At 41.9% G+C, this 23,590-nt stretch overlaps 1 protein-coding gene across 1 annotated transcript in view; it reads left to right on the forward strand.

The window, feature by feature from the left end:
* The window catches only part of MGAM (maltase-glucoamylase), a 175,180-nt gene that overhangs the window by 69,608 nt on the left and 81,982 nt on the right, over positions 1-23,590 (forward strand). The window contains exons 35-51 of the mRNA XM_054496215.2: positions 296-358; positions 5,070-5,204; positions 5,991-6,078; positions 6,899-7,037; positions 7,846-7,979; positions 8,099-8,133; positions 8,226-8,342; positions 9,095-9,243; positions 9,867-9,951; positions 11,113-11,169; positions 13,460-13,584; positions 16,562-16,650; positions 18,680-18,729; positions 19,142-19,309; positions 20,761-20,913; positions 21,251-21,451; positions 23,223-23,377. Of these exons, the coding sequence (XP_054352190.1) occupies positions 296-358; positions 5,070-5,204; positions 5,991-6,078; positions 6,899-7,037; positions 7,846-7,979; positions 8,099-8,133; positions 8,226-8,342; positions 9,095-9,243; positions 9,867-9,951; positions 11,113-11,169; positions 13,460-13,584; positions 16,562-16,650; positions 18,680-18,729; positions 19,142-19,309; positions 20,761-20,913; positions 21,251-21,451; positions 23,223-23,377 (1,943 nt within the window). The remainder of the gene's footprint in view (positions 1-295; positions 359-5,069; positions 5,205-5,990; positions 6,079-6,898; positions 7,038-7,845; positions 7,980-8,098; positions 8,134-8,225; positions 8,343-9,094; positions 9,244-9,866; positions 9,952-11,112; positions 11,170-13,459; positions 13,585-16,561; positions 16,651-18,679; positions 18,730-19,141; positions 19,310-20,760; positions 20,914-21,250; positions 21,452-23,222; positions 23,378-23,590) is intronic.

Below are 23,590 nucleotides of genomic sequence, written 5' to 3' on the forward strand. Positions count from 1 at the left end.
CTGAGGGTGGGTCACTGTTAGTGGGTCACATGCCTGTGTATGTCGTTTTTGGCCTTTTCTATTTGAGCTCTGAGGTCAGAAGCTCTCCTTTTCTCCATCAATATTTGTTGATACAATTAACGATGTTTAAAATAATGTAATGTGTTATGGAGTTCAGTTTTCTTTTACATCAATCCTACATGATAATCAAAGTATTGTTGCTTCTAGGAGCATGGTTTATATAATAATTTCTTAGGAAATACTATGTAAGGGAAATTGTCTAGTGCATTGCTATTGACCGTGTTCCTCTCCATAGGTCTGGCCTGATTTTCCTGATGTTTTTGTGAATGGGTCTCTAGACTGGGACAGTCAACTGGAGGTAAAAGAGTCTTTTTAAATTTGGGTGGAGTCAGGGTTTGTAGGCAGGGGCAGCCGATCCTGCGATTGTGGAGATGCCTGTATTGTGGACATGGGCTTGACAAGGAGAAATACTTAGGGGATGTGTCTTGGATGTCAGTCTGTGCCCATTACTTTATATGTAGTAATACTTTACTGGCCACTGGGATGTAGATATGTATTATTATCTTTGAGATTTAAAACCAGGAGCTTAAATTATTTGTCCACAGTTTTAGGTGACAGAGTGTTGATTTCAATTCCAAAGCTGTCAGACTCCAGAGGCCTAGGAAATTTCCATTGGGTGATACCTCCTAGAAGTGGTATCTTTTCTCTGAACTGGTATACTTACTGTTGTTGCCTTGGTTATCCCTTTTAAACAGTCTTCAACCCTCGAAGACCGACTAGGTCTTTTTCTTTGTATATCTTTCCTTTTTCCCTGTGAACAGGTTTCTCCGTCTTCACACTTATAAGTCCTGCCCCAAGCCCCATCATTCCTTGGGTTTCTCAGCTTTGCTTTTACCTCTCAGTTTCCTGCCTTATTGTAAAACTTGCTCTCTTCTGGGGACGGTTTGTTGCTTGTAATGAATCCAAGTAGCGCGTGCTTCTGGAACTGAATTTTTTTCCAGATTGACTAAGCATTTCTTGCTTAAATGAGTACATGGCTCCTTACAGGTGTAGGAAGCCTACAGCCCCATCCTCTGGCCAAGACGTGTGTCTCCTGAACTGAAGCAGCCTGTGTGCTTTACTATCAATTGTTGTGACAGTATCCACAGGCAGGGTTGTCAGGGTGGGGCCGAGGACTTCCTGGAGAGCAAGTACCTTGCCGTACCTCTTGAGGTGTTCTTCAATAATCCTTATTCTTTCTGGGCAGGAATTGTAGCAGGGCATGTGTAGCCTATGTGACCCCACAGGAGAGCTGAGGAGACAAGGAAAAGGCCTGTTTTCTAGGATATCTGCCAGGAATTGAAGGGACAAAGAAGCTGGCTTGTGCAGTCAGCAATATGGTATATGTTGCAGATTCTACACACTCTGTCAGGATCCAGTATTAATCAGACAAATATCTATGTTGTGGGAACAAATCCTAGCAGTTGTAAATTCTGTTAGCAGCCACTCAGAAGCCCGGGGCGAAGACCTCTTTTGGGAGTTCTTTCTACGTAATGTAAGATCGTAGCCCATGGACAGAGGTGCAGGAGAAACATTCCAGTCACCAGGAATGTGACTGGCAAGAGTTAGGCCAAAAATTCATGCCTTATCCAGATAATTTGGTTTTCAGGGCAAATGGTGAGTCCTAGAGGGAAAGACATATATTAGATAGAACCACAAAATCTGGAGCCTGAGGCTGGTACCTGGGACAGCTCCAAGAGAGTAGGGAGAACAGAAGGTACTGCAAGCCTGTGATGTGTACTTCTTTGTTGTCAGTCTCTGACCTCCTGGATCCCAGAGCCAGTTGGCAGCAGTAGCACTCTCGATTTAAAATGAGATGCACTTGGGACGAGGCTGCTTGGCTATTGCACTGCATGTCTTTATTTTCTGTCAGTAAATTCAGTAAAACAAAACAAACAAAAGAGAAGCTGGGGCTGGTTTTGAAGATTGGCAAGGAAGAGTCAGACTCAGTTCAAGGCTGTTTTCCTTTTGTCTATTACTGAACAAGTATCTATCTATCTATCTATCTATCATCTATCTATCTTCTATCTCAATCTATCTATCTATAAATCATCTCTATCTTTGTATATGTGTATTTGTATGTATCTATTATCTATCTGTTTATCTACTATCTTTCTGTATATCTATCTCTCATCTGTCTGTCTGATCTACCATCTTTCTCTCTATCTATCCATCCACCCACTCTATCTAATCTATCTAATCTATCTATCTATCTATCTATCTATCTATCTATCTATCTATCTAATCTTTTATCTATCTATACATCCACTCTATGTATTTACTCTATCTACCTACCTATTATCTATCTATCTAACATCTTTCTGTATCCCTCTCTATTATCTATCTATCCATCTATCATCTATCTAACTCTATTTATCAATTCATCCCCTCACCCAGTCTATCTTATCTATCTATCCATCTATCCACTCCATTATCTATGTATCTATGTATCTATGTATCTATCTATCTATCTATCTATTCACTCTATTTATCTATTTACTCTATTTACCTACCTATTATTTATCTATCTATCAATATATCTAACATCTTTCTGTATCCCTCGCTGTTATCTATCCATCTATCATCTATCTGTATCTATCAATTCATCCCCTCACCCTATCTATCCATCTATACACTCTATCATCTATCTATCTATCTATCTATCTGTCTATCATATCTATCCATCTACCTACTCTATCCACTCTATCTATCTACCAACCTACCTACTTACTTATCATCTATCAGATAAGTATTCAAAGGAGAAGACATAGCTTCCTGTCATTTCATCACTTCTCACAGAAAATCACTTGAAGATTAGTGGTCCAAGCGGTCCACCTGGACACAGGAACCTGCCCAGTCAGAGAAGTGCTAGGTCATGGGCTTCCTGACTTTTATCCAGTGGTCAGTTACTATATTATGAGCCCCACAGTTCATCAGCCAGTAGGGGCAACACTGCCATCTTGAGGCCATTTGGAAATCTGAGGGCAGTGTTGGTTATCACAGGGACACCAAGTGGCATTTAATGGGCAGTGGGCAGGGACGTGGATAGCTCTGATTGCAGGGCATTCTCCACAAACTATCTTACGCTTCAAATGCCAGTTGGGTCTCTGATAAGAAACACTCATTAGGGGGTTTACATAATCTTTTAGGTAGCTCATAAGAGATTCTTGGTAGATAGAATAATTATAACTATTTGGTTGGAGCACAGGTAATTTTTGCCATTACTTTTAATCCCAAAAGTACAATTACCTTTGCACCAGCCTAATATTTATATTATTAATAGTAAGACCCATTTGACGAGGCTGGTGAGGATGAAGCCACTGATGTCCACGCCTGGCTTCGCTAAGCATAAAACATCCAAGAAGCCTGTGCAAAGCAGATTTCTGAGTCCAAAGCTCCAGCGATTTAATTCAATAAGTCTGTGGTGGAATCTAGGAATTGCGTTTTGTAGCATGCAATGTGCTACAGAAAGAGTGCTAGGTGATCCTGAGGCCCAGTGTGTGGGTGGGTACATCACTGTTTGAAGAGTGGAGAAAGTGAAGGAAAAAGCCACAAGGCAAGAGTTGAATATGGACAGGCAAAGCCAGCACCTTGGAGAATGGCAGAACATTTTTATGAAGTTGGAAGGGGTCATCCGAGCAGTACTTAGGGGAGTTCCTACCTCATGGCTGGCCAGGTTCCCCACGTGTACCCCATATGGGATACAATTCTGACTCAGCTGTGGCTGATAATCTCTTTATTCGAATTCTCCAACCCCCACCCATCCCATTGTTTCCAACCCTGCCTGATCTGGAACTCTCTGTTTCTGGTGAAAGGTTCTCTTTGTCGGGTTTCCTGGTTTCTACCTCCATTTCCTAACAAAAGGCATCCCTGGCATGCCCACTTCTCTCAAGATTCTCCGTGATGTCACCCACTGTCTTCTCACATCCTTGACAGCCAGACCCATGTAGGCTGATCTGTTTCTGTTTTCTTATGTTCCTTTTTTTGCCCTTTCTGTGGACATCTGGGTTCCTACCTGCCCTTTATCTGTGGTGTATAAGAACTGGAGCTCCCCTAGACCGACTCCTCTTTCTGTTGCTTCCCCCATCCTCCTCACCAGCCTTCTTTAGCTCTTTAACTCTTACAATGGTGTGATTAGCATAGCGGAGGCTATTTACTGAGACATACGAAGGACCATAATGTTCCATAACAAACAACATGAGTATATTAAAATGTATGGACATTTATTTGCTGCTTCTAAGTTGTGTGAACCCACTATTAAACACTGAGTATTTATTTTATGCCAGGTTCTTAGCTGAGCATTGTGGGTGATACAAATGTCACTCAGAAGAATATAAAACAAACTTCTTACTCTCAAAAATCTACAATGTAGTTAAAAAGTTGTATCTTGAATCTATCTTTCAGGTTAAAGTGAAAACACTCCTTTTATTATTTGACTGGAGGTGGAAAATAAGGGGAAGGGGAAGTTGATGCATCCTCTTTAAGTCCTCTCAGTTTATGTTCCACACAGCTGTAGTTGTCATGTGATTCTGAAACTGTAGGAAACACTGGGGCATACTGGCCTAATAACCTGAAATGTAATCTTATTCCTTCCTCCCCTCTCGCAGTGGGAATGACATAGGAGGGAGTCCCTGGGTGTTTCTTCCTAACCTGTTACCATGCATCTCATGTCGGCAGTCTCTCCCTGGCTTTGTCTTTGAGGAGTGCTTAGGAAATGGCAGGACTGACGTTGAGGGTTGGGCATCGAGTGCATGAGGTCGTGAGTTGTGGGCGTTGATTGTCATCATCCGTGTCAATATGAAGAGAACAGTTTTTGGATGTTTTCCAAATGCTGAGAAGGTGTGGAAATTGCACTAATTTCTCCTGTCATTCTACATTTCTCTAATAAGTTAATAACATTATTTAGGCCCTGTTCAGGCCGTCTGTCACCATGCAGTTCAAGTGTTTGTGTGAGTTGCATTCTCAGTAAGTGCCTGTTTGCTGTCTTATATATTTGTGTGGGACAAAGAAATTATATTTCTTTTTTATAGCTATATCGAGCTTATGTGGCCTTCCCAGACTTTTTCCGTAATTCAACTACCAAGTGGTGGAAGAGGGAAATAGAAGAACTATACAACAATCCCCAGAATCCAGAGAGGAGCTTGAAGTTTGATGGCATGTGGATTGTAAGTGTGTCTGTGTCTGTATACCTGTGGCACTTGTCTATCTTTGTGTGCCTAAGTATATGTACCACTGACCTTCAGTCAAGAGGATAGTCATTGTCCAAGGAAGACTTTGGACATATCAGACAGTTCCTCCTCTCAGGAGTGGAACAGCCCTGATAGCCCTCAGAACTTGTACCAGACCTGATGCTCCTACTGTAAAACCTCTGAGGCGGGACCAGGCGTGGTGGCTCACACCTGTAATCCCAGCACTTTGGGAGGCTGAGGTGGGCAGATCACCTGAGGTTGGGAGTTTGAGACCAGCCTGACCAACATGGAGAAACCCCATCTCTACTAAAAACACAAAATTATTCGGGCGTTGTGGCGCATGCCTATAATCCCAGCTAATCGGAAGGCTGAGGCAGGAGACTGGCTTGAACATAGGAGGCAGAGGTTGCGGTGAGCCGAGTTCACACCATTGCACTGCAGCCTGGGAAACAAGCGTAACTTCGCCTCAAAAAATGAAAAACAAACAAAAACCAGGGTGGCAATTTACTAGGAATTTCTTGGAAATTTGATTGCCTCACAGCCACCCTGAAAGAGATTTATTTTTTAACCCTCTATCAGTTGTTCTGTAGGAGTGAATTAATCTTTCTAGCCAGTTCTCACTAGGATTTGATGAAGCTCCCAAGGCTGGCATCTACAGGGATTACTGGATGTTGAACAATTTATTCACTGCTTCCTTGGCTAAGAATTGGCAGGATGTAATTATCTTAAAAAGTGAGGTGTGTCTGTGTTTGGCATTTCTAGGATATGAATGAGCCATCAAGCTTCGTGAATGGGGCAGTTTCTCCAGGCTGCAGGGACGCCTCTCTGAACCACCCTCCCTACATGCCATGTAAGAAGTCTTGGCCTCCTTGACTGGCAGAGCCACGACTGGAAGGATTACACTGGAGGAGCCCGAGGCCAGGGGTGCTCCCGCACAGCTCAGGGCACATCCTCATGGCTGCTGTGGTTTACTGGGGACCAGAGACAAAAGCTCTGCAGTTGCTTTACCCAGCCGGGCATGTGCAAGTGACTAGACTCATTGAGCAAATTTCTTGAAATTTGTCCGGAAAGCACTTAGCGGAGCTCATGGCACAAAGGGTTCTCACAGCTGGGTTTCTTCATTTTTGGGCTTGTGTGAATTCCATCACAGGAATTTCTTGTGCCATCAATGGGTGGAAATTACTGGCTTCCCCTTATCATGGAGCTGATGGAATTTGGAGTTATACTTGGATTTATATCTTAGCTCCGGAAATTGTGCTCTCTAGGAGTTTTGTGACTTTTCACAGATTATGCAATATTTCCAAATCTCGGTTTGCTAAATTGTAAAAGAGAGATAATGAGATCTTTTTCATAGAATTATGGATATAATTGGCAAGTCAAAAGCCTAAATCAGAGGCTGTCATGTAGTGTTTGACAGCTGTACATTCTTCCTGACACCTCTGCTTTCTTCGTTGAACTTGATGTTGGAAACACTGCAGGCACCATTGCAGCTCAGAGCTGGGGGCTCTGTGCTCATGTCTCTGAGATGATGCTCATGTCTCCGGGGAGATGGAGAGCGACACAGGCAGGACTGAAGTTAGTGTTAAGATCCAGGGCCCAATACCTTGAAGAGAGGTCAGGGAGAAACAGAATCAGGGCTGGATTTCACCTCACCAGTTCTTCCTCCTCAGATTTGGAGTCCAGGGAGAGGGGCCTGAGCAGCAAGACCCTGTGCATGGAGAGTCAGCAGATCCTCCCAGACGGCTCCCTGGTGCAGCACTACAATGTGCACAACCTGTACGGGTGGTCTCAGACCAGACCCACATACGAGTGAGTCTCTGTCTCCCTTCTCCAGCTGTCACAACCTGTAGGGATTGCCAGTGACTGACATAGCTACCCTAGTTTTCCTTTCATTCCCCATTCTAAGGATTAAGAAGATTCTCATAACTGTGTAATGATTCTTAATTATTAAACAAATGCTCATTGACATGGAGCCAGGCTCTGTGATTAAAAGGAGGAGGACAGATTTAAATAAAGCATGGTCTCACCAGTGAAAAACTTAATGAACCTAGTCAAAAGACTCACATGGAGACACCGTAATGGTCACACAGGGCAGCCGTTGGTACAATAGCTTTAGCTACAGGAGGTGAACACAGAGAACTAGGCATCTCTCCCTTTCATTTCAAAGTGAATCATCTTTGGAGATATTTTTATTTCTGGCCATTCCTGGTGGAGGGTAACTGGTATTGTACCGAATTAGCACAGTCCCGCTTTGCAAGCTCAATGAATAGTATGTATTCTTCTAAGGACAGTCTTATAATCTTCACTGTGTTCTTCCTCAAATAGTGAAAACTAAGTATTGAGGAAACCAATAGCCAGTTGTAGTAATTCCTTACTATTTTCGGAGCACTCCAGTGAGTCTGCAACAGTGAAGTTCTTTGTAAAGCACTGTGAGAACACGTGACTTGTTATCTCCATCATCTGGGATCAGTGGAGCCACCATTACAGCTCGGATTCCCATGTTCCCTCCAATCACGCAGCAAACATTGACTAGGCTCAAGGGCTCTGGGAGCAGAAGCTCTATGGCCTTTGCTCCCTGGCCGTGGCCTCAGTTCACCTCCTTTTCCCCTCCAACCAGAGCCGTGCAGGAGGTGACAGGACAGCGAGGGGTCGTCATCACCCGCTCCACATTTCCCTCTTCTGGCCGCTGGGCAGGACATTGGCTGGGAGACAACACAGCCGCATGGGACCAGCTGAAGAAATCTATCATTGGTGCGTGGGCTCCTTCCCATGGCCTGTGCCGGTAGGGCAGGGAGTTGGGATCCTTGGGGAAGAGGTGAGGAAGTAGGTCATGAGAGCCTGGTGTGACACAGCTGTGCTTCTCATTGCAGGCATGATGGAGTTCAGCCTCTTCGGCATATCCTATGTGAGTGTCCTTGGGATCCTCCTAAGCACCAAGAAGGTGGGGACATCTTTCAGAAATCATCAGCAGGCTCATTTTATTTCCTCTTGTTTCAGACGGGAGCAGATATCTGTGGGTTCTTTGAAGACGCTGAATATGAGATGTGTGTTCGCTGGATGCAGCTGGGGGCCTTTTACCCCTTCTCAAGAAACCACAACACCATTGGGACCAGGGTAGGACAGTGGCTTCTACCTCCAGTGTTCTGTGACACTTGAAAGACAATCTCCATTTCTGTGCTAAAATTAACGCAGTCTGTATTTCCTGGGAGATCTTTAAAAAAAAAGGTGTTTTTTTTGGGTGGGAGGGGTTTTTTTGTTTGTTTGTTTTTTTGAGACAGGGACTTACTCTGTTGGCCAGGCTGAATCATGCAGTGTCCACATCATGGCTGACTGCAGCCTCTATCTCTGGGGCTAAAGCGATTGTCCCACCTCAGCCTTCCGAATAGCTGGGACTACAGGCACATCCCAACGTACCCACCCAATTTTTGCATTTTTTGTAGAGATGGGATCTTGCCATATTTCACAGGCTGGTCTTGAACTCCTGGGCTCAAGTGATCCACTCGACAGCCTCCAAAAGTGGTGGGATTACAGGCGTGAGCCACTGTACCCTTAAAAATTGTGAAGGCCTGGTGTCTCAATGAACCATATTCCTCAGTGTTCATTAGATTATTATTTTTTTCCTGTATTTTAGGCAGAATTGTACCAAATGTACCAAAAAGAATGTCTTACAGTGAAATTTTATCAGCTGTCCTAGGAGAGCTTTGGTGACTCTTTCCAGTCTATTAAGAGTATTCTCTGGGCCTCATGTATAGTTCTCTTTTGTTTAGCTGTGAGTGATCTTCAATGGGAATATGCTTTTAGTGAGCTTCTTAAATCCTCTAGAAATTCCAGGGTGAGCTCCCAACACTGTTCTCTTTCTCCTTTAGAGACAAGACCCTGTGTCCTGGGATGCTGCTTTTGTGAACATTTCCAGAAATATCCTGCAGACCAGATACACCCTGTTGCCATATCTGTATACCTTGATGTATAAGGCCCACATGGAGGGTGTCACTGTTGTGCGGCCTCTGCTCCACGAGTGAGTGTCCAGCAGGGATCCCGATGACTAATGGATGACTTATTGCATTCTGTATGGTGGCGGTTGCTATACACAATTCTTCCAAATTAAAGACACGATTGCCTTTTGACATGAGCTCTTCAGGTGCAAACCATACTTGATGACTGTCTTTAGCACAGTGTTATACATGCCATAGGTCATGAAAAAAGGCTATTTATTGAGTGAAGAAAATTGAAATGCTGCAGTACAGCACAGAATAGTTTCATTCTAATTTAACTGTGCAAAGACCTATCTATCTTTTGTAGCAGTTTTGTTATATGGACCCAGGTCACAAAAGAAGGATTTCAGCAAGAGAATTGAGGGATGAGGGCCATCCTTGCATTTAAAATGTGCCATGGTTAAGAAATGAGGTAATATTTTACAGGAGAGAACACATCTACATCCCAGCATTTCTGAAATTTAAGGCACATCACATGGCGAGAGCAGAGGCTGGGTGCTCCTGATGAAGCTAGGCCTAGGAACAAAGCAAGAATGGCTCAGGGGCAGCTGGATTTCTAACTTGGATCTGAACTTGAGGAGCTTCTTCAGAGTGTCGGGCTGGGGCTCTGTTGGGCTCTGTTGGGCACCTTCATTTCCCTTTCCAGGTTTGTGTCAGACCAGGTGACATGGGACATAGACAGTCAGTTCCTGCTGGGCCCAGCCTTCCTGGTCAGCCCTGTCCTGGAGCTCGTGAGTATGGAGGCCTCTGATGGGGGGAGGATCCCAGCTGTGAGGCTTGGGGAAAAGGACGAGGAGAAGAGGCCTGAGCTGGTGGGGGTCCTGAGACATGGTTTCTCATTCTACCTGTGTCTGCTCCTCTCCTTCTGAGCCGAAGTCCATCACTTAGGTGTTCTTGGCCTCAGCTCCTTCATCTTTAAAATGAGCCTAACAATTCTGGTTCATAGGATGATCAAGATGAAAACACCTCATGGTATATTCAGTGACACAATCATTTCTTTGTTAACTAAAATAAGGACTAGAAGGTCAGATGGGGGCAGTATTGTAAAGAATTTATAACAGTCCTCTAGCACTACCACAACTTTTCAGAAGGATGACTTGGCAATGTGTGTACTTGTATTGCTGCTGGCTAACCCTTCCCTTCCTCTGCAGGAGCTCCTCCCAGCAGTAAAAGCTATTTCTTTACTTCTGTTGTTGATTAGGCTTCTGATTAAAATACCAGTTAAATGTACCTCTCCCAAATCTTTTTTGAGACAGAGTCTTACTCTGTTGCCCAGGCTGGAGTGCAGTGGCATTATCTTGGCTCACTGCAACTTTTGCCTCCTGGGTTCTAGTGATTCTCTTGCCTTAGCCTCTCGAGTAGCTGGGACTACGGGCACGTGCCACCATGCCCGGCTAATTTTTTTTTTTTTTTTGTATTTTTAGTAGAGATGAGGTTTCACTGTGTTGGCCAGGATGGTCTTGATATCCTGACCTCATGATCTGCCCGCCTTGGCCTCCCAAAGAGCTGGGATTACAGGCGTGAGCCTTTGCTCCCGGCCCCAAAATCTCATTGTACCCACAGAATTTTCTTCTGCCCCAGACACAACCTCAGTTGTTTGTCTCTTTAAGAGGAAATGGGGTAAGTCTATGCCTATAAGCAAACAGTGATTTTTTTTTCCTGAAGTCCTGGATACCAAAGTGCTTTATGAAAGCCACTTGTTTTGGGTAGACAAATCTCCTGTTTAAAAAAAAAAAAACGGGAAGAAGTTTGCCCCAATTGCTAACCTCTGGAGACATGAGGCAGCTGGGTCCAAAGGCATCACAATTATTTCACATCTTTCCCAAGCAGTTTGGTTACTCTGTCCTGGAAAATGGTGTTTACTTCCTCACCTTGTTTGTGTTTCATTTTAGAATGCCAGAAATGTCACTGCGTATTTCCCTAGAGCCCGCTGGTACGATTACTACACGGTAAGTTTTTCTGAATGTTTATACAACATGGGAATATGGTAGAGAGTACAAAGGCTGTAGATCTGATAGACCTTAGGTCAAATGCTGGCTCTGTAACCCACATGCTGTGTGGTCTTCGAGAGCCACTTTAACCCTTGTAATCTCAGTTTTCTCACCTCCAAGTGGGGTAAGACCACTTTCCTCATAGAACCGTTATGAAATAACACATAAAGCATCTCACTCAGGGTCTGTTTTTTTGTGTGTGTTCTCTTTCTGTTAGTTTTTAATATTTCTTTATATCACTGCTATTTACAATGTTGTGTAAAGGCAGATGCTAGCCAACATTTGAGATTGTGTTGCAAACTATAGTTTTTGTTTTTATTGTTGATATCTTTGCCTGCTGTAAGTTTGTAAGCATAGAGGCCATTTTATGTCTTTTGATTAACTATCTCCTTCCATAGCATAGATGCTCAAAGAAGGGTACTGCACATAATTACCTAAGGCAGGCAAGTGATTAGGCAGTGTGCAAAACACACACAGAGGTATGGGACCCAACCCTTGTGAGTCTAAGTAGTGCGAGTACATTTAGAAATGAGGAAGCAATGAAGAGCTCCTTGCCGCATAGTTTCATTGCTAGTGTGATCCCCGAAGACTCAGCTGGGAAGCCAGGGTCTTCCAGGGCATCTCTGGGGTGGTGTTCTCTTGCCGAGACCCTGACAAGTCAGACCCTGATTCTTGGGGAAAAATCAAAGGATGTATTTCCTTCATTTCTAACCAGGCTTCTTCTTCTGACTTTCTGAGGAGAACATAGTTGAGTACTGGCAATACAGCAAAGGGGTACAAGCAGGGAAATAGGAAGCAGAGCATGTGCTGGTCCCTTTCATCCAAGGGGATTGCAGTGAGATTAGGTGAAAACTGGAGAAGGATGTGCAATTTTGTTCCTTCTCTTCTCAGTCCATTGGAGCCCAAGTCCTCCCCGCTGCCCCAGACTCCCCTTCCTGCTGCTAGTCTGGATCTGCCCTTAGGGTGGCAACATGTTAAGGCTCTCCTATGTGCTTTCCAGCCAGGCCTTCCCTAGGAAGAGGTGGCGCTTTCTTTAAGAGCGACTGGCCTTTGTCCTGAGTGTGCATGTTGAGTCTCCCATTCACTAACAGAAGATATCTTTGATTGAAGAGGGAAAGGCAAACGAAATCATGGAGCAAGCTGTTTAGAAAAAGATGAAATTGGGCCAGGTGCGGTGGCTCACACCTGTAATCCCAGCACTTTGGGAGGCTGAGGTGGGCAGATCACAAGGTCAGGAGATCCAGACCATCCTAGCTAACACAGTGAAACCCCGTCTCTATGAAAAATACAAATATTAGCCGGGTGTAGTGACATTCACCTGTAGTCCCAGCTACTTGGGAAGCTGAGGCAGGACAATTGTTTGAACCTGGGAGGCGGTGGTTGCAGTGAGCTGAGATTGTGCCACTGCACTCCAGCCTGGGTGACAGAACGCGAGTTTGTCTCAAGAAAAAAAAAAAAGGAAGAGATGAAATTTTTGATGTTTAATTAAAATGAAGATGAATCTCATAGTTAGGATTGATAAAGAAGTGTCACCTTAATTAATCTTCCCAAGTTTGAGTAACTATTACTCGTTGTAGAGCACAGGCTGGCAAACTATGGCCCACAGCCAAATCTGGTTGTTAGCTAATTTGCAAATAAAGTTTTGTTGGAACACAGCCATGCATATTTGTTTGCTTGTTGTCAACAATAACTGCTTCTTAGCGGTAAAATAGCAGCTCTGAAATGAGAGGATTTTGCCTACCAGGGGACATTTGGCAATGCCTGGAGATATTTTTGTTTGTGACAACAGGGTGGGGGTGAGGAGGCGATGCTGCTGACATCTGAGGATTCTGCTAAATATCAAAAGGCACAGGATAGCCCCATCACCAGAGAATTGTCTGGCCCCAAATCTCCATAGTCCTGAGACTGAAAAGCCCTGCTCTAGTTGAGAAGATATAAGATGGAAGGATGGTCCCTTAGGTTAGGTTTTTGATTCAGGTGAGAGAGTAGCACCTCTTCCTGTCACACATCAGGCAAATGTAGTTTGTACAGTGGAAGCAAAGGCAAGAGACCCTAACAAGATATTATAGCAGCCTTGCGAGATTTCATGCAGCGCTGTGTGAATACAGAATGGGTAATGGCAGGTATGTTGCAAAGGGTGATGAACAGGCATAAGTTCAGAGGGGAGGATAAGATGTCTGGTAGGATGCATTGTTCAGGGAGGGGCCTGTCCTCTCCTTCATCATCTCTTACCTTCTTCTGCCCACAGGGTGTGGATATTAATGCAAGAGGAGAGTGGAAGACCTTGCCAGCCCCTCTTGACCACATTAATCTTCATGTCCGTGGGGGCTACATCCTGCCCTGGCAAGAGCCTGCACTGAACACCCACTTAAGGTGAATGACAGGACTCAGGTTTTCCTTTACATGTCAGTTAGCTCAACAATTTGTAATGAAGTCCACCAAAATGTAAGCATCACTCTCAAGCCCTCATGCAATTCTACTCAACACTTGTTTTTTCTTTGTTTTGTTGTTTGCGTTTTAATCTTTTTCAGACTCTATACTCTTTGTCTAGTTATTAAAAACTCTTTTAAGTCTAAGAGAGTGAGATGATAGGTCTAAGAATGTCATATTTTTAATCTCACATCTGACACGGAAGTCAAAATAGGTGCAACCACAATTCACAAGAGTTTTTCAGAAGCTGTTCGTTTAGAACTGTATCCCATGGATTTTGAAAGACTGTAATTCATGTCCTTCCTTAAACCCTTTGAATTTGTTTTTGAAACACGCTAACAGCCAGGTGATCAGCCTCCTTGGTTTGCCAGGACTGTTGCAGTTTTAGCACCAGAAGTCTCCCCTCTTGGGATGCTTCTCAATTCTGGGCAAACCAGGTTAGTTGATGCCTCTATGTGCCTTGGCCACACAGCCCACCCATGTTTCTTTACTCTTGACTCACTCATTCTCATTTTAGGAGGGTCAGGATCCACTTTCCACCCTCCTAGAATCTCAACTTCCTCTTTCTTTTCTCCCGCTAAGAGATTTCTTTCTTGTGATGCAAAAGTGGATTCAAAAATTACCTCCTGCAAACCTCAAAACTCTGTGTCACTGAATTTTCCTTTATGCGCAATTGATTCCAAAAGTATAGATTCCATCTGTACTAAAGAGGTGCACATTTATATCTTCGTGCCTTTGAGAGTATTAGCCTATTTGTCTTTAATAGACTAGGAGTTCTTTGGAAGCCAGAAACCTGTCTTTTCTTTTGAACCTCTCTTACTGCTTTGATTTTTCAAATTGTAGACTTTGTATGATACTAATGGGGAATATCCCTAAATCCAATGCCAGTTGGCTTCCTTTTTCTAGCTGTTCACCTTCAAGCTGTTCTGCACACTGATACCAAATTGATTTTTCCAAAATGAAAATCTCAACTGGTTGCTCCCAGGCTTGAAGTCCAAAGTCTTTCATTAATAGAGTATTCAAAACCAGTCACAACCTGGTTCCACGTTACCTTAACAACTCTTGTCGCCTGCCACACCTTCATGTACATACAGACGAGATATCCCAAAAAACCGGCGATTTCCCAAACGTACCCATGTATTTTACTGCATGTGGGCTTTTGAATTTATCCTTTCCAACATCTTTGCCTGGTGCATTCTTAATGATCCAAACGAAACTTTACATTTCAGCAGCAAGAAATCTTTCCCTAATCTTTCAGCAGAGGAAGCACTGCCACTTCCAAGTTTCTGGTCATTTGTAATGTATATTGTTTTGCTCCTTAGATGATTTTGTCTTTCTTCTTTAACAGTGTTAGCATTTCAATAATAGTTGTATACTCTGTGCCTGAAAATTGTATTATCTGAAGTGTTTAGGGCCATCTAAATCTATTATTAGTTCTTTTTTGCTAAGTTTCCTTTATGTTGACTTATTAGCTTGTGTGCTTGGTGATTTTTTGTTTCATACTGTGATCATCTTAAGCATCTAAATGTGGGTCTCCTTCCTCCAGAGGTGATTTGCCTTCTCCTCTGTTTGCAAGCCAAGAATTGCTTCTAACTGGCATCACGTTAGCTTCCTTCAAGGATCCCGGCTTCATGTGGGAATCAGAGGTGCACACTCTCTACCTTGGATCGCTAGGCTTAGTAGCCCAGTTTTAAGATTGCCACATGGAGTGGGAATTTGCCACGCGGACATTCTAGGTTTTGCTTACTAAGCACCCTTTGAGTTTTAGTTCAGTGTTTTGTTACCCTGTTATTGTTTTGGTCTCTTGAACGTATTCCTTACTTTCTTGCAAATCCAACAACATTTTAACAGGAATCTGTGTTGTAATTTATCTAGGATCAGGTAATATTTTACTGGGTAAGTCTCCAGAAGAATATCCAGTCTACCATATTTCTGGAACTGTGGTTCTGGACTCCTAGAATATCTTAACTTTTGTGTTGTTTTCACGGTCCTCCTTCAGTTTTTAGTGAATGTGCCTAATTTTTCCTATAAGATTTAAGGTCATTCAGGTCAGGAGTTGTGATTTATTAATTTTTGTATCTCACTGACTTCCTAGAATGACTGCTACTCAATCCATGAATATTTAATGAAAGCAGATGATTTTGTTGATAATGGAAACTAAGTCTCTCGCATAGTGAAAGGCTGAAATGTGGAAGAATACAATGAAGAATGTGAACCCAGTGATAGACGGAGGAGGAACAGGAAGAGCAGGAAACTGAGAGGTTGCCTAGAGAGTGACAGAGTGAGGAGCGATTCCAAATACAAATTGCTGTCTCTCCCCTTGTTTCTCTACGTCCATCTGCTCTACCATATCTTTGAGTAATGTGTTTCCTATTCTAAATGCTAAAGTAGATCGTTAGAATGATTTGATTTTCTTTCAAAACAAACTAATAATAAATAATCAGATACGTTACCATTTAATAGATGGACCTTAGTGTATGTTGTTGCTTTCTGAGTATAAATGGTCCTTAGGCAGGCGAAAACGTGTCTTCCTCACAGCACTGGACAGTTCTGAGGGCATCATTGCTAAAGTGATCTGAGTGAGCCAGTTATTGCCTAAGATTTCTTTCTCTTCTCATACTCTGCATTCTAAGTAGTAGTTGCAGAAGCAGCTTTTATTTGAGCTGTTGCAGTGCCTCTGGTGCTTAAATTCTTGCCTCCAACATAGATGTTATTGTCAATGTTTGGGGTGTTTCTATCTCCTGTGACACTGTTGATATTACAGAAAAATGCGTCTGTCGATTTTGTGTTTGTACCTCAAGAAACAGAACCATCTGCTGCTAGTATCTTTTCCAGTTTGAAATTTGATGGAAATATTCTCAGCTGAGTTGGCAAAATTCTCTGACTCCTGTCTTTGTCTCTTGAATCTTGTTCCCCACAGTCGAAAGAACCCTCTTGGTCTTATCATTGCCCTAGATGAGAACAAAGAAGCAAAAGGAGAACTTTTCTGGGATGATGGGCAAACAAAGGGTGAGCGCTGTTACGATAATGTTGCTGTTTCCAAACCTGCACCTGTGACTTATGGTCCTTCACTCCTGCTGGTCATTCAGCTGTGGGAGAAATCTCAGTAGGCACAGTAGCTAGAGTCACTTAAGTATTTTGTTTCTGGTTGCACCATTCAGGGATAGTGGTAGATGAACTACAGATGAAAGAAAAATACATTTGTATCTCTGATATTTCTCCCATTCACCAGTGATATCTATAATAGGTTTTATTATAGATTTTATTGTCATTGGGTGCTTAGATGAGGTTTCAAGACTGTTCCCTAATTAAATGTTAATGTCTTCCTCCCAAAGTTCTTATGAGCAAATGTTGATGATATAAAAATCATGCCCCTGCCAGTGAGGCAGTGAGAATATAGTGTTGTAGTGTGTACTCATCTAGCCATACATTTTAGCATATTTTTGGGTCCAGTGTACTAACAATTCTTGTGCATCAAGTTTAGGAAATAGATTCCCTTGAAGCATATGCCTTGGAAGCCCTTGGAAGGGAATGTTTGCAATGTTCTAGTAGGAAAGAGAAGGAAAAACAATATCTTGGATTGGAAACTCTTGTCCCTCTAATCCAATATGTAGATTAAAAGTTATTTATTTATTTAGTTGTAAAATATTTTTTTGACAAATAAAGATTGAATATATTTAACGTGGACAATGTGAGGATTTAATATGTGTATGCATAGTATAATGATTACCATAGCTATTTTAATGAACATATCCATCACCACCAGTGCTGCAGACTGGATCCCTAGAGCTTATTCATCTAATAACTGAAAGTTTGTACCCTTGGCCATCATCTCCCCGTTTTCTACTCCCGCAGGCTCTAAGAACAACTTTGTAGGCTCTACTTCTAAGAGATGAACTCTTTTAGATTCCACATATATGTGAGACCATGCAGTATTTGACTTTCTGTCTCTGGGTTATTTCCCTTAGTATAATATCCCCCTAAGTCATTCATGCTGTTGCAAATGGCAGAATGTTCTTCTTTTTATGTCTGAAAAATATTCTACTGTATATATGTACCAGAACATCTTTATCTATTCATCCACTGATAGATACTTAGGTTGTTTTCATAACTTGGCTACTGTGAAGAAAGAAATTAAAAAGTTAAATGTAAGGACTAAAATTGTGAAGCTCCTAGAAGAAAACATAGCAGAAAACCTCCTTGATGTAGTCTTGGCAATGACCTTTTCGATATGATACCAAAAGCAAAGGCAAAATGCCAAAAAGTAAACAGGCATGACGACATCCACCTAAAGGCTCCTGCACAGCAAAAGAAACAATCGAGAAGGTGAAAAGGCCAACTACAGAATGGATAAAAATGCTTACAAACCATACATCTCAGAAGAGATTAATATAAAAAAAATAAGGAACTCATGCAACTCAGTAGCAAAAGATCAATTGACCCAATTAAAATGTGGGTGAAGGACTTGAACAGATGTTTTTCCAAGGAAGACATACAAATGGCTAACTGATATGTGAAAAGATACTCAACATCAGTAAATGACAGAAATTGCAAATCAAAAATCACCGTGAGATATCACCTCACATCTGTTAGCATGGAAACCATAAAAAAGATAAGAGATAAGTGCTGGCGAGGGTGTGGAGAAAATGGAATTTTTTAGACTCTTGTTGGGAATATAAATTGTTACAACCTTATGGAAAATAGTGTGGAGGTTCCTCAAAAAATGAAAAACAGAACTTCCATACGATCCCATGAAATCCCACTTCTGGGTGTATATCCAGAGGACATGAAACCAGTATCCTTAAGAGATACAGTCACTCCTCCCATATTCATTACAGCATTATTTGCAACAGCCAAGATATGGAAACATTCTAAGTGTACATGGATGAATGAATACAATGGAATATTATTCTTCCATAAGGAAAAGGAAATACTGTCATTTGTGACATCAGGATGTAGCCGAAAAGGGTGGTGGTGTGAAATCTGTTCTTCTGTGGTGGGCAGGCCAGAATCTGACTTGTCTTTCTCTCACTTTCAGATACTGTGGCCAATAAAGTGTATCTTTTATGTGAGTTTTCTGTCACTCAAGTGAGTAGCATCTTTTTATGAATCTTAGGTGTGGGCTTTGGACTGATCATTAGCACATCTGTGCTTGTGTATGTTGTATATGTGTGATTATATTTGTAACTTTATATGCATTATTGGCTCTAGGTGAGCAGATTTCTATTTATGATTTGATCGATGTTTTCAAAAGGAGGCATGAATATAGCAAGTAGTGTCTCTAAATACAGTTTTTAAATATGTGTGTGTTTTTATGATTGTATCAAATTAGAGGATTATCAAAATAATGTTGTACTTCTTGAGCACACACTAGTAGAGAAAACAGAGAGGCATTCAGGGCAGTTGGGGTATCCAGTCTGGAATGGAATATTTGAGTGACTTGAGAATCTGTGTATTACAGGCATACCTTTATGCATAATTGGACTTCATTGTTTTGCAGAACCGCTTGGAGGTGAATATTTCACAATCAACCTACAAGGACCCCAATAATTTAGTATTCAATGAGATTAAAATTCTTGGGACGGAGGAACCTGGAAATGTTACAGTGAAACACAATGGTGTCCCAAGTCAGACTTCTCCTACAGTCACTTATGATTCTAATCTGAAGGTAAAAACCCCATTATTCTCCATAGCACCATGATGTTCCTTCTTGCTAAGTTTGCATGGGTCCCTGAAGGACCAGAGCACCTTTGAGGCCTGTTTTGGGGAAGTGAGAGGGCTAGGGAAAAAAATGAGGTGACCAGAGCTAGAATGAGTTGGGTATTTTTCTTCTTATTCCCTTCTCTGCCTATCAGTGTTCCCATCTCTCTAGCTGGTTTCACTTGCTTTTCCCAAAAATAGAATAATTATGATGAGACACAGGAACAGCAAAGTTGGAAGGTGGGAAATAGCCTCACATTATTAGACTGTGAATTTTGTCTGACTAGCATAAATAAGATTTGGTATTTGAAAAAGGCCAGTTTGGATATGAAACTTGTGGTCAGGCTTTGGAGGGTGTTAGGTACCGACTTGATTTAATTCTCAAGGAGTCTTTTATTGATCCTTGAATGACGGCTGTGCTACTGTGTGTGAGCATTGTTGGGAGTGGGAGTGGGGGGTGGGGACTAGTAGAACAGGGAAGTACAAGATGGTTTAGATTGAGAGGAAACTGGGAGAAGGATGATAATCCTTAGAATGTGATTTTATTACTCCAGACGTGTGAGAACTTTAACTTGGGAAGTGCTGTCTAGAGAATCGTCAAAGATAAGAAAAATATGTGGAAAATATTAAATATTTGAATTAATGGGTTTCAAGGAAGGTTTCAAATTTGCAGCCTTTATGCTTAGAGAAATAAAGACACTGGGATGTTAGAAGTGGAAAGAAATGTGATTTTATTTCCACCTCTCAATTTTGCTGTTGCCAAAATTGAAATTCAAAGAAATGAATTAGAATTCCCAATTTACCCTGATGTGATTATTATTCATTGTTTGCCTGAATCAAAATATTTCATATACTCCATAAATATGTATACCTACTATATACTCATTAAAATTAAAAATTAAAAAAAGAAATCATTTGTCCAATATACTACAGAAATGTGGGCATGATAACTAGGTCATATGATTCTTATTGCTGTGTTCTTTCTACCACTCCATGCCAATGGGGGATGCTGGTTTGGGGACTGGAGAGCAAGAGGATCAGCTCACTTTGGGATGACACCATGTGTCATGCTGAAGAGGAAGTGCAGAAGACACACTTCCTGACAAGACACAGAGGGCTAAGAGGAGTCAGGGTAGAAAAGAATAAGGGGTGATCGCGACAGGTTTTATTTGACCTAATTGTTTTCATTATGCTATGTACAAGATTCTGCTAGATTGGAGACGTTTGACCTGTTGCTGCTAAATAGATTCTCCCGCTGTACAGTTCTCTTCTTATAAGCTAAAGTGATATGTTGCTTGGATGGTTGAAAGTCTGGACTGATGTCTATTTGTTTTTCCAAAAAATAAATAATAAAGTCTTAGATCTTGCAAGGCCTTTCTCCCAAAGATGAATTTCCTTGTGATTTCCACATTCCTACAGGTCGCCATTATCACAGACATCAATCTTTTCCTGGGAGAAGCATACACAGTGGAGTGGAGCATAAGGATAAGGGATGAAGAAAAAATAGACTGTTACCCTGATGAGAATGGTGCTTCTGTAGAAAACTGCACTGCCCGTGGCTGTATCTGGGAGGTAACCATGCTGTTGGGGTTCCTGTGCATGAAAATCTCCACACTTAATCTATAGTTTCTTAAGCATAGCAGTGGTACTTACATAACTACTTGAAATCCATAGAAAGGACTTCCTAAGGGACTGGATCTGGATGTGACGAGTAGGTAGGGACAAGTGCAAAACTTTTTAAAATGAATATTTTGCTTGGAGACCAGGAATTTAAATTTATGTTATTGCCAAGTGATAAGTGATAGGTTGGTTTTATCGTCATCTAAAATGACTTTCCTAATGCTGTTTAGGTTAGAGAACTTTAAGATCACACACTGTGCTGATCCATGACTTTGGCCTTACTTTTCAGGCATCCAATTCTTCTGGAGTCCCTTTTTGCTATTTTGTCAATGACCTATACTCTGTCAGTGATGTTCAGTATAATTCCCACGGGGCCACAGCTGACATCTCCTTAAAGTCTTCTGTTTATGCCAGTGCCTTCCCCTCCACGCCCGTGAACTCCCTTCGCCTGGATGTCACTTACCATAAGAATGAAATGCTACAGTTCAAGGTAAACACAGTACATGTATCAGGTAGTGATTAGACCCTTTTCAGTTCCCTTATCTTTTTCTGGTTCAGGTCACAGAACCCTAAAATAAGTTAATCATGCTACACTAGACTAGATTATTATCCAAAGAGCATTGAGAAATCATTGAGGGAACAATGAGACCTGTCCTAATATTCATTTGGAAAAGATTACTGTGGCTACTGTTAGGAAAATGATTGGGAGAGCAAGAGTGAGTATAGAGAGACAAGCTGGGAGTCTCCCAGTTAGGCAGGTCAGGTGAGGGCTTAGGTTTGGACTAGATACTGGAAGGAAGGTGGGAACAGTGCAGCTGTGTGAGATTCAGGAAGTTGGGTTACACGGTCTGGTGCTGGATTGAAAGCAGGCGACAATGGAGAGGGAAGCATCAAGAATGATGACCGTGTTGGTATCTTGCAACTTAATATGGATGGTGCTAACATCAACCGGAATGGGAGTACTGAAAAGCTTTGTGCTTGATCAATGTAAGATGATATGTTCAGTTTGGTATACTGAATTTGAGATATGTATAAAATAGCCACCAATGTGCGGTGATTTCATTTCTTTCCAGGATTTAATTGCATTTAAGGACTAGGGAGGGACTAGCTGTTATGTCTGCTTCTCTATTAAACTAATCTTCTCAAGAACGGGAATGTGCCCTTCCCTCTTTGTGCTTCTGAAGTCTAATACAGAGGCTGGCAGATAGTTAGCACTGTAGTGTAATTGACAGAGTAAGTGAAAGTGATCAGGATGTTATGACATTTCCTGAAAATTTCTTTACAATCTGACATCAACCCGAATTCTGAGTTTTTGTACATCCTGTAATGCAGGGATGATGCTGTTGTATGTTTGTACGCTCATCATAGCACTAGCATGTTGTAGGCACCTAATGGGTTTGAAGTGAATGAACTTCCTTGGAGTTCTAGCCTTGACCGTTGCCTCCTCTACCTCTTGACCATACAGTAGGTCTTTCCAAATATTTGCCTCTTTCTGCCCCACTTTAATTCTCTCTGCCTTTGTGGTTGTTATTCTTCACCAGAATGATTTGATCTCCTTTGTTTGTTTGGTTAATGACTAGCAAGCCTTTAATACTCTACACCATATTTCTCCTGGGAGACCATCTCAGTCTCCCAGAAGCAATGTTAGGCATTTCCTTCTCTAGAATCTCATAGCACTTCTACATAGCTCTCCCTTAGCACACATCACCCAGGTGCTGTGAGCTCATCTCTTTCACTTCTCATTTGCATGTGAATTTTGTAAAACCATAACACTGCCTTATTCAGCTCACATCCCTAGTGTCTTGTGCAGTGTCAGGCAGGGATGTAGTAGGTACTCATGAATCAGTTTAGTACCACTTTCAGCAAGCACATTCTGTAATCAAATAGATTTCATTTTGGAGAGATAGGTTTTTTTTCAATTCAGAAAAGTCTTAAGGTATTTATATATACTCACATACCCACAGAAAATAACAAGTAACATATTCATAAATACCACTCTGGTTTCAGAATGATTGTCCATGTTAGCACCAATGTCCCATTGAGTATATTAATGTATTAGAGGCCTTAATACTGAGAAATGATAGAAAAAAAGTTAAATCTGACATTGTTATTTTATATATTAGTTAAATCTCAGATATCATAAACTTAAAGAAGACAGAAACATAGCATCTGAACTTTTGTCCAAAAGTAAAAAATGTTCTGCTAAGGGTATAGGTTTGAAGAGCACTATTCTTGCTTAAAATCGATTTCCTCTGGCCTAGATTTATGATCCCAACAACAATCGGTATGAAGTTCCAGTCCCTCTGAACATACCCAGGGTGCCATCCAGCACCCCTGAGGGTCAACTCTATGATGTCCTCATTAAGAAGAATCCATTTGGGATTGAAATACGCCGGAAGAGTACAGGCACTATAATGTGAGTGGCTTCTAGTGTGACTTAGAATTTGATGGCTACCCGTGCCTTCCTGCCAGTTCCATTGTCCTTGGATGTATCTTGGTTCAAAACATCACATTGTCCACTTCCAGATGCGTAGATGAGTTGTTTCCTTCAGACCTGTTCTTACAGGGAATCCTTAGCATTCTGGAAATAATTACTGAGGGAGTTGAGCGTGCCTGAGGATTCATCTAA

The sequence above is a fragment of the Pongo pygmaeus genome, chromosome 6 (genome assembly GCF_028885625.2).
Source record: "Pongo pygmaeus isolate AG05252 chromosome 6, NHGRI_mPonPyg2-v2.0_pri, whole genome shotgun sequence".
In the NCBI taxonomy this organism is placed as follows: Eukaryota; Metazoa; Chordata; class Mammalia; order Primates; family Hominidae; genus Pongo; species Pongo pygmaeus.